This window comes from Sarcophilus harrisii, chromosome 1 (assembly GCF_902635505.1).
Source record: "Sarcophilus harrisii chromosome 1, mSarHar1.11, whole genome shotgun sequence".
Taxonomy (NCBI): Eukaryota; Metazoa; Chordata; class Mammalia; order Dasyuromorphia; family Dasyuridae; genus Sarcophilus; species Sarcophilus harrisii.
In genome coordinates, this window is record NC_045426.1 from 51,654,066 (window position 1) to 51,668,406 (window position 14,341).

Consider the following 14,341-nt stretch of genomic DNA (forward strand, 5'->3'; position numbering starts at 1 on the left):
AATCCTTTCCTTCTTGACCCCTTCCTCCATCCAAATCAATCACTATTTCTTGTCATTTCCTCTATTTATATTCTTGTCATTTCTTCCTTCACAACATTTATTTAACTGTTTTCCCTGCTTGCTGTCTCTTCCTCCCTTTATTCTCCTTTATATTTCCTGCTAGCAAAATCTTATTAACACATTGCTTCATCTGAGGATCTCCTGCCCTGTGTAATCCAGCCTCCTTAGTTCAGCATTCAGGCCTTCCACACTGTGCCTGTCTATCTCTCCTGTCTAATTTCTCTCTCATTCTTCCTCCATGTGAATGCTTTGCTTTCACTAAACTGTGCTATTTATTAAGCACAAATATTTCTTAAACTTTGGCTCTTTGGTGCTTGTTTTTATCATTCCCTCTGCTAGAATGCACCCTTCTCCCTTATTTTTGCTTATCCTTCAAGGTTAGGCTAACCTTTTTTTCCATGAAGTTTTCTCTACTTACTCTGAACCTGTAAAGAAAAGACTACTTTCCCACATAGAGAAAAAGGTGACTGAAAATCCAGAATCTCACTTGGAATTTGAGGGTGACCTAAGGGTGATCAAATGGAAGACACTTCCCAGAAGAGTTCTGCTGTTGAGTAGTTGGATCTCTCTGTCCTTCTTGTCTCTATTTTTTTTTTTTTAATTAAGCTGGTCATGTGATCCCTTCTACTATTTGTGTACATGTCATGTCTCCAGCTAGAATGTAAGCTCTTTTAGAGTAAGAACCATGGTTGCTTCTTATGTTTTGCACAGAACTGAGCACGATGACTTGCTTACAGTAGGCACTCAAATATTTTATTGAATTATTAAGTACTACATATTTGCATATATTTGTGTAACATTTATATGTGCATGTAATCATAATAAACATGCATGTGTATCTGTATGTTATACATACAGATACACATGCATGTTTGTTATCATTGGTATTATTGTTGTAATTTTGAGATTAGATTTCCTTATTTTACCCATATGAGAAGTACAGTGGTCTACTCACAGACCCTAACCTAGTAATGGTCAGCATGGAAATTTAACCTGCTGCATTTTTTCTACCTGGGCTTGTTCATTCTTTTTTAGGGAGCCTGGGGTACACCATCTTGATAAAGAATGCCTGGTCGGTTTTAGCCCTACTGCTCCTCATATTTCCCCACATTTGAGTAATTCACCAGTCTCAGTCTCCCCAGCAGCAGAGACTACAGATATACCTGCCATGCCCGATCAGTAAATCCTCTAAAGGCCCATCAGAAATTATTAGTAACATGGCAAGTTCTAAATCAAAAAAAGGAGATTGTAGATTAAAAATAACCTAATGAAAATCATGAAGTTATGGAAAAAAGTAGAATAATTTTGATACTTTCAGATATATAACAGTACTAAAAGAAAGGATATCAAGTCATGTTTGAATTTAATTAGTTTTCAGTGTGACCTATTTTATGTCTTTTTTTTAAAACCTTCTATTTTACAAAGCTCTGAATTAACCTCTTGAGGTTTTTACAGTCAGCTATGATAATAATAATAATAATAATAATAATCACTGATTATTGAATTCTGTTAGCAATAAGTTTGTTTTTTTCTTGATTTGCCCTAGTCATAGTGGGGCTATGGTTTGTTTGGTTTTGTTCAGTTTTTTGAGGGAGGCAGAAGAGGCTTATGGACATACGGTTCTACTGGGCAGCTAAGTGGAATCAAGACGACTCATTTCCCAGAGTTCAAATCCAGCCTCAGACACTTCCTAGCTGGGTGCCTCTGGGCAATCACTTCACCCTCATCTATAACATGAGTTGGAGAAGGAAATGCAAGTGGAAAATCCCTCTTGTACCTTTGCCAAGAATACTCCAAATGGGGTCCCGAAGAACTGGGCACGACTCCAGCTGGACAACGATGACTTTAGGAGTTTACAAAATACCCTCAACCCATGCATGTTGACTCTTCCCCATGGTTGGTGGTCCTGCAGCACTACTCAGGGTCAATTTTCCAGGGTCAAGTAGCCAGGATAGGTCCAAGGAGGAACCTAAGCCTTCTGACTCCTTGTTTGCTCCACCGAGAATAGAATGGAAGACATGGCCCTTCTTGGTAAAGGGTGTCTAGGTATGTAGGAACCACATCATTCTTAGTGATTTTCTTCTGCAGCTCCACAGGTATTGTTCACCTGCCTCTCATTATCCACTTAGAAGAAGTACAGCTTTTGGAGATTTCTTCTTTTCTTAGATCAGACTTAATGGGTCACTCTTCCTCCCAGTGCCCAAGGAGAAGGCAGGACTTCTGGGGAATCAGGCTGCTGGGCAGGTGATGCAGTCCTGGAGCCCAGCTCCTGGCAAGGCCCAGCCTGGTGGATTGCTTGAGCTTGGGAGTTCTAAGCTGCAGGATGCCCAAAGTGGGTCTGTGTCTACCTTAAGTCCAGTAACCTTATGGTGAGTCCCAAAGGACAGAGCACCACCAGGCTCCCTAAAGAGGAGCAAGTCGCCTGGCTGGGGAAAATGGAGTAGGTGAAGCTTCTGTGCTGATCACTATTGGGACTGGGTCTGCAAAAGCACTTCCAGTCTTGACCAGATAGAGAGATCCAGGTCCAACTTGGTTAGATACAAAGAGTTGGGCCCAAATGTTTTTTACCCACTGATGCTGGAGTGAAATGGACTAGAGACACTCAATAGTGCGGCTTGAGCTCAAGGTTGTCCTGTTAGGAAGGGTATCCCATAGTCTTCTCCCTAAAAAAGAGTGAGCTTGACATCAAGAAAAGGAGGAGTCACAGAAGGAAACCACTCTCCAGGCTATTTATTTTTTGCTTTGACCATTAGAGTTATTTTCTTAATGCAAATTAAAGTATTCTCTAATTCATTACTGATTCTTGGAATATTTTCTTAGGATAAATTACCAATTTAATCTTTATAGATTTTTTTTAACCATATCCCCTGTTTTTTCCCCCAGCAATGAGTTATATAGCTTGCTTACATTTAGTATTTCTCTGACTTTATTCAGATCCTTAAAAAATACTTACTTTTCTGTTCTCCAAAGCATTTTAAGTGTAGAATGAAGTGATCTGTCCTCCAAAGAAGCTGCTTGCCTCCATGCCTTTGGCAAGGATTAGAGTTCTCGTTCATCTCCACTTAGTCATTAGTTTTCTACAAAACTGATTTCAAATGCCTGCTATGGGAAGCTTTTTCTGATTCTCCTTACTTATTAGGACTTTTTCCCTCCTTAGGTTATCAATTATATGCTTATTATATTCCACCCAGGGGAATGAATCCTCCTTAAATTTAATGTTGTCTTTGTATCAAAAAGCATAAAATAGTGCCTCTCTTATGGTAGGTACCTGGTAAATGGCAAATAATTAAGAACAAAGCCCCAGCCATTGGTGGATCATCTGGCACATTTAGGGAAGAACATGGAAACACAGAATGGACAGGTTTGGATGCCTTGTGCTCCCTGTCACTGAAGGACATGGACACATGATGAGATCTCAAGGTCATCAAAATATCTGAGTGTCTATGGACTTAAAGTTGCCATTTTTTTTTAATCCAAAATTACTTTATTAGGAAACTATCAAAATTTTAAATATGATTAGGGGATGATGCTAAGTGCATCATAAGAGCTCAGTTCCTATCATTAGATTTTTTCTACCTGACCCGTGAGAGCACTTTTGCTTATGGGAAGGAAATGGGGAGCAGGACATGGTTCCCCCTTGAAGCAGGCAGCATGGTGCAATGGAAGGGTGCTGAGGTCTGAGCTGGCCCACCTGAGTTCAAGTCCTAGTTTTTGCCAAGCTGTAGTGAGGAAACAGACACGGAGTGGCTGAATGATTTGGTCCGTGTCCCACAGGTTAGGGCTCTTTCCTGTAGCCCCCCTTTACTCTGGAGTGGCTTCAGGAGCTGGCAACAAGAAAGCTGGTTTTTGGGAGCAGAGTGGTTGTGCTACTCCGGTAGCCTGGATAGTTTTGGTGAGTTAGCCCCTGCAACCCTCAGTACAATGTAAAACCAGGGACTGGCCTTTAAGACTGACTTTCTTCAGTTCTAGATCTGTGAGACTGGGAGGAAGTACAGACAGGACCCTCTAAGTTTCTCTAAGTAGAAGTCATTTGGAGAGCTGAGATTTCAGAATTGATAATAAGAATATAAATGGTTCTTACAAGATAATTCTTGAAGTCCTCAAACAGGAAGGTAGCCCCTGAAGTTCCCCTGCTGACATGGTTTGCTCAGGCAAGGAAGATGATGTTCTGCCCTGTCCAAGGTCTGAAGTCGGAGGGTGTCTTTTTGTGAACCAGCACTTATTGAGTGCTTCCTGTGTCACTGAGGATAGTGGCAGTTGCGGTGCACAACCAAGAATCACTGTGTACACGTAGCAGTAAACAACAAGTGGTATCCAGGTGGGGCACTGCTTGGGCCATGGTAGAGCACACATTCCTGCTCTCATATAGTCCAGCCACCTAACCCTGAACTGTATCTGAAGGTGGATTACAAAGTCACATAATTGCAGCCTGAAGCCTGTTGGGAGGGGACAAGAGAGGAGCAGAGGAGAATTTGCTTTGGCAATGGATAGATTACACAGATGAACACCTCTGGGGAGGAATGGGGATGGGCATTCCTCTATAACTCTTAGTCCAGTCATTTCCCTCAGTGCCACATCTCTTGGCTGCCTTACAGAGTCCCTACCCACTCACCCACCACAGTGGAGCTACTCTGAGTCAAGGTCTCAAACTTAATTCACTTCAAATTCAGTTAGTATTGTTCAGAAGAACTGTGTAAACTGTATTCAAATCAAGCATTTATTCAGTGCTTACTATGTTTAAGACCCACTACCAAGTCCTAGGAATAGGAATATAAAGAAAAAGTAACAGCCTTGTCTTCAGGGAGCTTATATTCTACTGGGAACTGAAGAGAGAGGAAGAAGATGAGAAGAAGGTGAGGAATTTTCCAGGCAAAGGGATCTTCTGGGTTGAGAAGGCAGCTGAGATATGGTGGCAGAGGAACTGGTGAAACAGAAAAGGAGATTCTGTGTAATGTTGGACGGTATAGTACTTAGAAAGGTACGCAGCTGTTTATTTTACTGCTTCAATTCCCCCTTCTTAGGAGTAATTCTGTACACAAATGCAGAGATTTATACTAAAAATATTGTAGGAGGTCAGAAGAAGAGTGAAGGAAGAAACAGAATTTTTAGATAAATATTTAAAGTGGAGATAATTCCTGGCAAGAATAAAACTTTCTGCCTCATAGAGTGGTTGTAAGGAACCATTTTAAAAACAATCTGTTATAGAAATATGAGTTGATATGTTTCTTAGTGTAGAGAAAAACAAAAGTGGGAGGAGTCAAGGCAAATTTCTCAGAATGAATTTAAAAATTTGGGCATTCCCAGACACTGAAAACAACAATAATATAGTGTTCAGGATAGAACCTAGATGGTAGAGTAATAGGAGGAAGTGTAGCTGATAGCCACACCATAACCTTCCACAAGCAACTATAAAACACCTAAGAACAGGTCTCTTAATCGGGGTGCACAAGGGGAAGACTATACAAACAAGAAGGAAGGAGTAGGGGGAGAAGGTAACACTTCAGTCTTATCTCCTGAACTGATCAGAAGAGGGAAGAACATACACATGGGTACAGAGATATTTTTCATCCAATGGGAACTGAAACTGGAGGGATCAGAGAAGTGAGTAGACTAAGGCTGCAAATAGACTCAGGGAATGATTAGTCCTAAGCAAAATCAACTCCTAACTAAGAGGGTAGATCTTGAAGAAGGGTTTAAAAGAAAAGAATCAATGATGGGGGTGGATGGAAGGGAAGGAGAGAAGGGAAAAGGAGAAGGAAAGGGTAAAAGAAAGAAAAGAGGGACATAATGTTTTTTGTATGTGTGTTTAAACACACACGCACACACATATATATATATACATATGTGTATCTCTCAGCTAAACATGACTCCTTTACCAAAATTGATTAGATATTAGGACATAACAGCCTCGGAAATAAATGCAGGAAAGCATACATAACTTTTTCATAGTTTTTCAAGCATAACTTTTTCAAACTATAATTAGTGAACTGTATCTACATCTTCCTACTAATCCAATTTAGTCCCATTATAGAAAACAACCAAATAGCTTTAACCATTATACTCTGCTTAGGAAGCATCACAACTTTATTCACCACTATCTGTGCTATCACATAAAATGATATTAAAAAAAATCGTAGCCTTCTCCACTTCCAGCTAACTTAGCCTAATAATAGTAACACTAGGCCTAAATCAACCACACCTAGCATTCCTACACATCTGTATACACGCTTTCTTTAAAGCAATACTCTTCTTATGCTCCAGCTCTATCATTCACAGCCTTAATGATGAACAAGATTATGAAAACAATGAAGTAACATGAGATGCATTCAAAGCAGACCTTGGGGAAAAGTTATATTTCTAAATACTTTAATCAATAAAAGAGAAAGAACAGATCAGCAAATTTGACATGTAAGGAAAAAAGCTAAAACACCAAGAAATTAAATACCCAATTATATCCCAAAATATAAATACTGAAAATTAAAGAGGAGAACAGAATTGAAAACAACAACAAAAAAATTGAATTCAATTAGGAACTGTTTTTTAAAGAAAAAATAAAGCAAGGAAACAGATAAATTGATAACTACTTTGATTTTTTTTTTGTTATTATAGCTTTTAATTTATAAAATATATGCATGGATAATTTTTCAGCATTGACAATTGCAAAACCTTTTGTTCCAATTTTTCCCCTACTTCCCCACCACTTTCTCCCCCAGATGGCAGGTTGACCAATACATGTTAAATATGTTAAAGTATATTTTAAATACACTATATGTCCATATGTTATTTTGCTGTACAAAAAGAATCAGACTTTGAAATAGTATACAATTAACCTGTGAAAGAAATAAAAAATCCAGGCAGACAAAAATAGAGGGATTGGGAATTCTATGTAGTAGTTCATATTCATTTCCCAGAGTTCTTTCACTGGGTACTACTTTGATTTTTAAAAAGAAAAAATATTATCAATGTTCAAAAAAGGTTAACTTCACAACCCATGCACAAGAAATAAATTGTTACTATTTTACTCACTTATTTGCCAATAAAACTAATTATCTAAGTAAACTAAATGATAAAACAAAATGATCAGGCTAACAGAACAGGTCGAGATCTTAACACAATTTTAGAAGAAGAAATTGAACAGATTACAAAGAAGAAAACCCCAGGAACAGATGAATTTACAAACAAATTTTATCAAATATATAAAAAGTAGTTAATTCCAATATGACAAAAGCTGTTAGAAAAATCAGAAAAGTTGTTCTGCCAAATTGCTTCTGTGATACAAATATAGCCTTTGATACCTGAACCAGAGAGAAAACTGAGAAAGAGAATTACAGAACAGTATCTTAAATGGATATCAGTACAAAAATTTTAAATAGAGTTTTAGCAAAAAAGGTGATAGTAACATATTACAAAGAAAATATATCATGAATCAGCAAGAGTATGAAAAGTGGAGTCAGGAACACCCTAGTTTCAGTTCAGCCTCAGTCCCTCATTATCTGTATGATATTGGATAAGTTTCTTTCAAACTTTGTTTTAACTATGTATAAAGGGGAACTGATAATATCATCTATTTTCCAGACTTGTGAGGATGAAAAGGTAATATTTTTAAGATACTTTGAAAACCTTAAAATGCCATTATTAATATTAGTTATCTTGATTACCAGGAAAGTAGGGGTCCTTTAATATTAGAAAAACTGTAGATCTAATTGTCTATATTAACACCAAAAACATCAAACACAATAATAGCATATTCTAGATGCAGAAAAAGCTTTTCATGACATACAGCACTCTTTTTTTTTTTTTTTTGACAAGGTAGTTAGGGTTAATTGACTCGCCCAGGGCACACAGAGTGTTTGAAGGCAGATTTGAACTCAGATCCTTCTGACTTTAAGACCATTATGCCATCTAGCTGCCCCACCCACTCTTGTTAAAAAGAAAATATGAATGTATAGGAATAAATGGGTCTTACTCTGTGATAACAGTATTCAGAATAGAATCAGTACTAGGCACTTTGCTGCATCAGATTATTTTACAGGCATTGAAAACCTCTTCTTCAGTTGGAAATTCAGCTAGAAGGAATTGATTTCTCTCTGAGGGTCAATGGCTTCAACTATTGAGAACATTGTAGAAGTGTTCAACGCATCTCTTCAGGATCATGTACTTATTAATAATCATTGTGGCTCCATCAGCCCTGAATAGTTGATATATACCAAAGCTCTTTGGCCCATAAATAGCCTTCAGGGCATCATAAAAGTGCTTTGGATGTTGCTATCGGCATAAAACTGAATTTCATCTGCCTTCTTACTTAGTCAAGAATCTTGCATCTCTCTAAGCTTTGCTTGAACTTTACTTTTGATTTCTTAGAGCCAGATGAACTGTCTTGCTGGTAAACCCTGTGGAGTTCTTGTTTTTTCATTTAGCAGCTATTTTATGGAGAGCTTGCACAAGGCAGATGCTCACATAGTGGTCAAAAGAAGCAGTGAAAGGACAACCTCAGGGTCTCTGAAGAACTTTGGAATCAATTGTGAGACCTGGGAGATGCTGGCAAAGGACAGCTCAGGTGCGGTGCCCTGCAAGCAAGGCAGAATTGCAGTAGTTTAAAGAAATGTAAGATGTGGAAATTTAAGATAACTTCTGCAGATGTTCAGACTTATGCCTGACCTGTGGCAGCCCATTCTGAGCTCCTTTTGGTCTGACTGGCCACAGTCAGACACACAATACCTTGACTTCAACACAGTGATGTCATTTTTGAGAACAAAGGACAACAGCCAACCAACCAACTAACCAAGCAGTCTCTATCTAAAACTCAGAATGCTAGAAATCTTATCTGTAGTAATGAGAAGAAAAAAACTGAGAGATGCAGAGCCAAAGAAGAAACAAAATTACCATATTTTACAGATGATATAATTTACTCAGAGAATCGTAGAGTCAACCAACAGATAATTGAAATAATTAGCTTCTTCATAAATTGCAGGATATGAACCCTCACCCCTAAATCTTCAGCATTTCTATATATTACCAACAAAATTTACGAAGAAGAGATAAATTCCACTTAAAATAACACAAATTATAAAGTACTTGGCTGTCTATTTGCTAAGACATACACAGGAGCTATATATAAACATCTATAAAAATACTCTATGCAAAAAATAAAAATCATGTTAATTATTCAGTACCATACCAACCAAACTATCAATGATTTACTTTGTATAGTTTATTGTGTAGAAAAAATACTAAAAATGTATATCCCCAAAGTTTGTTTTAGCATCTCAAGGAAAAAAAATAATGAAAAAGTGGGAAAGAAGAGGACTTAGTAATATGAAATCTCAAATTATACTACAAATTGTAAGAAAAACAATTTGATACTGGTCATGAAATATATTGATTAGTGAAACAAACTGGGTACATAGTACAGAATCAAATAAGCACAATAACAATATCTCTTAAACCCCAAAATCCTAGTTTTCAAAGTAAAAATAGCATCTGAAAAAAATGCTGGGAAACCTGGAAAGTATGTCTTACACAAAAAAAGGTATACATTATGCCTACATGATGTGTGTCTATATACATATATAGAGAGACACATGTGTATATGTATATCTCTCTATATACATATATATACTTCCCTATATATGGAGTAACTTGATAAGTTAGAAAAACAAGGGAAAAATTAGCTCAAGAAATATATTGATTAATGGAACAAATCAGGTACACACTATATAGAATCAAATGAGCACAATAACCTAATGTCTCTTTAATCCTGAAATCCTAGTTCTTAGAGTAAAAATAGCACCTGAAAAAATGTTGGGAAACCTGGAAAGTATATCTTATACTATGTAAAAGGCATATTTTATGCTTACATAATGTGTGTATATACACACACACATACACATATATGTATTTCTATATATGTTTCCCTATGTATGTATATATCTTCATATATATGTATATAGAATAATTTGATAAATTAGAAGAACAAGGAAAAAAATTATCTCTCCGATCTCTGTATGGGGAACAGTTCATGACTAAGCAGGAGATAGGTAAAACAGAAAATTTTGATTAAATAATATTAAAATATTTTGGCACAAACAAAACTATAAACTTAAAAGAGAGCAGGAAACTGGGAAATTTTCCTAGCAGGTTTCTCTTATAAAGGTCTCATTTCTAAGATATATAGAAAAATGATTCATATTTATAAGAATAAGAGCAATTCCTCATTTGATGAATTGTCAAAGGATATGAATAGTTTTAAGAGGAAGACATCTAAGCTATAAATAGCTATACGAAAAAATTCTCTTAAATCACTGACAGTGAAATACATATTTCTCAATTGATGAATAATCAAAGAATATGAACAGTTAGTTTTGAGAGGAAGACATTCAATCTGTAAAAAACTATATGAAAATTCTCTTAAATCACTAACAGAAATACAAATAAAAATAACTCTAGGGTTGTTTGAATTGATACCCATATTAATGAAATAAAAGCTATATTAATGCATTGCTAGTGGAACTGAAGTGGTCTAACCATTCTGGAAAGCAATTTGAAGTTGTGCCTCAAAAGATATTAAAGCGTGTATGCCCTTTGATCCAGTTATATTGGTATTAGATCTGTACCCTAAAACAATAAAAGAAAAAGATCCATATAATAAGTGTAGCTGCTCTTTTTTGTGATGACAAAGAATTGGAAACTGAGGAGATGGCCTATCAGTTGGAAAGTTGCTGAATAAGTTATGGCATGTGAATATATGGAAGAATATTGTATGATTAGAAATGATGAAGGGGATAGTTTTAGAGAATCCTATGAAGACTTGTATGAACTGATGCAAAGCGAAGCAAGCAGAATCAGAAGAATTATCTATATGACAACAGTATTGTAAAGACAAAACATTCTTTTAAAAATCTTAAGATTTCTGATCAATGCAATAACCTATCATGATTCTAGAAGACTCGTAATGAAACATGCTTTCCACCTCTTGGCAGAGAGGTGATAAATTTGAGTGCAGATCTACACACATATAATACATATACAAATACATATATATATATATATATATATATATATATATATATATATATACTACCAGTATAGTATGGCAGAATCTGATATTAATTCATTTTTTTCTTGTTTTCTCAATGAGGAGGAAGGGAAGGGAGAAAGAGAGAAGATATTTTCATTAATTGAAAAAAAGTAAAAACACAAAACTAGGTTAGTTTAAATGAGTTGTATTAATGTAATCTCTTTGGAAAGGGGAAAAAATATCCTTAGTACAAGTATACTCTTCTTTCCTGAAAATATGCTTGTAAAAATGAATGATATTTTCTGATCCCTTTGCATTACAAAATAGAATTATACTCCATAGGAAAAAAGTAGAGAGTAAAAATTACACTTGATGGTGCCTTTGAAGGAAAATAGTTACCTAATAAAATACATAATGTTATCCTTTCAGTACACATTTGAATGTTTGCTGTGTGCAAAATACTGTATTAAATACTTTACAGATGGCTCATTTGATCTTGACTACAACCTTAGGATGTAGGTGCTGTTATTATTTCCATCTTACAGCAAGGAAACCGAGACAGACAGGTCAAGTGATTTGCCCTAGGGCACAAAGTTATAAATATCTGAGGCGAGGTCTGAACTCAGGTCTTCCTAACTACCTCTGAATCTTAAGAAAATTGACTTAAAATAATAGATTCAGAGCTAGAAACGACCTTGACGTCTGTTTTGGCTTGTTCCTTCATTTTACAGATGAGAATGCTTAGGCCCAACTTGATTGGTTTGCCCTGGCTCTTGTACTTATGAAGGGCTGGGCTAGAATGGAATCCGGGTCCTATGACTTCTAATCCAGTGGTCTTCTATCCCATGTTGACTCCGTTACAGATCATCTACAGATATTACAGATAGCACTTCATTACCTTCTAGTCCATGTGGGCTCATTGTCTTGGCTGCTCCTTAGCAGACATACAAGCTGCCCTTGGGCTCCCATTCCTTCTGGTGTGATAGCTTAGCCAGAGATAATTTTCTAATAAGAGAACCTTCTAGAACTCCTGGTTACCTCCTTCCATAATGACTTACATCAGAGGAGCATTTAGTAGAATCACTTTAATACTCAGTTACCAGTGGGAACTATATTCAAATTTGTGGCTAGATCTACTGGAAGGGTGAATGAATTTACAAGGAGAGTCGTAAGTTTTTTCCCAGTCAAGTTCAGTATTTGCTTTTAAAACCCAAGGCTTAAGAGCTAGATTTTAACCCTTTGTTTACCTTTCATTTCCTACTAGGTAGGCAGATTAGTAAATGGATTGGTTCATTTTGGACCACTTGTACAAATGGCGAACTATTTAATCTTGTTCTAGACTGATTTCAAGGGTCCTTCTGGAGACTGGGTATTATTTATATCATTTTCCAGAATGTGAGTTTAAGAATGCATGAAACTTGTCTTTCCGAGCGGGTGGATATTGAATTCTGGTCTCATTTTCTTGGCCCTTTCCCAAATGTCCTATTTCCCAATGTTGCCTAAGCAAGGAAATGGGGCATTAGCATCTATCAGTGTATTGTGTGTCTGAAATGATACTTGACCCATTCACAATTCTCTTCTGTTCACAGATTACGATTGGAGTTTATGATCCCTGTAATTTAGGACAATATCCTGGATGGCCATTGAGGAATTTATTGGTCCTGGCAGCATACAGATGGTATTGCCTGTGTGTGTGTGTGTGTGTGTGAGAGAGAGAGAGAGAGAGAGAGAGAGAGAGAGAGAGAGAGAGAGAGAGAGAGAAGACTTGTTTATTCAACTTTGTTTTTTTAAATGTACTTTTCATTGTGGCATATAAAACACAGGTTTTTGGTAATTTAATTGCCATTGAAGATTTTATCTGATCTATAGGAACCAAAGCTGGTCATATGTCATCTGAAACTTGGATTAAAAATGTTAAAGCACCAGACGGAGGTGGGCAAGGACTTAGGCCAAGGCCCTTATCTTTGTGCCTGTGGGATAAAGTGAAGTAGTATGGACTGAGGTCATTGGTGGATCTCATTTCATTCACTTCTATAGACTTTTCTGGCAGGAAGGGCACATGATCAGAAATTTTGAGATTTCATTGCCAGGGATTAGATGTAGTTTGCCAACAGGATTTTTCTATCATTCTCCTCTTTCTGCAATAAAAAAAAAAGAATGATAAATTTCAGGCTTGATTCTAGTTTTATTGTTGCCAGGTGTTTTTCTTTCACTTTTATTGGATCTCACTAGTTTTTATATCACCTTCATTTCCCAATATATTTCTCCTCCCTTCCCCACCCAGGGAACCATCCCTTATAGCAAAGAATAAAAAAAGAAAAATAAAAAAGGCAGTGTAGCAAAACTAGCCAACACATTGAGCCACTCTGACATTATAGGTAGCATCCACTTCCACATTTTTCTATTGTCAGGAAGAAGGAAGGAAAATATTATTCTCTAATTGGGTCCAATCTTGGACTACATCTACAGTATTTAATTTTATTTATAGTTGTTATTCTTAATAATCTCTAGGATTTATATAGCACTTTAAGGTTTTTTTTTTAGGTCCTTAATTTTCCTTTAATATATATTAGAAAGCCCTCAACAGAAATTAATATTTACATGTAGAAAGGCCATAAAATGGGGATTAGACATGAAATCTTAAATGCCGCTTGTTTCTTTTCTGCCTATTCAAATTCTTTCCATCCTTAAAAACTCATTTTACATCCTTCCATCTCCTAAAAGCTTCATTGCCACAGCCAGGAGTTACCTCTTTCTCCTCTGGGCAATCATGTACAAAACATATACAATTAAGTCTGCACAATTAATTTTACCTTAATAATAATGATATATTTGTTGCTGTCATCTCCCCCCCCTTTACTTTCTTTTTTTTTTTCATTATAGCTTTTTATTGACAGAATATATGCATGGGTAATTTTTCAACACTGACCCTTGCAAACACTTCTGTTCCAACTTTTTCCCTGCTTCCCTCCACCCCCTCCCTAGATAGCAGGCAGTCTCATCCATGTTAAACATATTAAAGTAAATCTTAAATACAATATATAGCACTTTAGGATTTTCAGAGCTCTTTACAAGCATTTCATTTTATCTTCCCAACACCCCTGGGAGGTAAGTGTGCTTATTATTTTACTTATAAACTGAGGCAGAAAGAAGAAAAGTGAATTGTTTTCTTCCATCAGGTTATTAAGAAAAGGGATGCAGTCTTAATGTCTTGCATATAAGGACAAATAGCATTTCATTGTAATCAAATATTTTTAAGTTTCA

General features: G+C 36.3%; 1 protein-coding gene across 3 annotated transcripts in view; it reads left to right on the forward strand.

Moving 5' to 3' along the window:
• Window positions 1-14,341, forward strand: part of ATG7 (autophagy related 7) — a 257,079-nt gene that overhangs the window by 29,280 nt on the left and 213,458 nt on the right. For all 3 annotated transcript variants that reach the window (XM_012543600.3, XM_031955275.1, XM_023498187.2), the window contains exon 8: window positions 12,667-12,755. In XM_012543600.3, coding sequence (XP_012399054.1) covers window positions 12,667-12,755 — 89 coding nt within the window. The remainder of the gene's footprint in view (window positions 1-12,666; window positions 12,756-14,341) is intronic.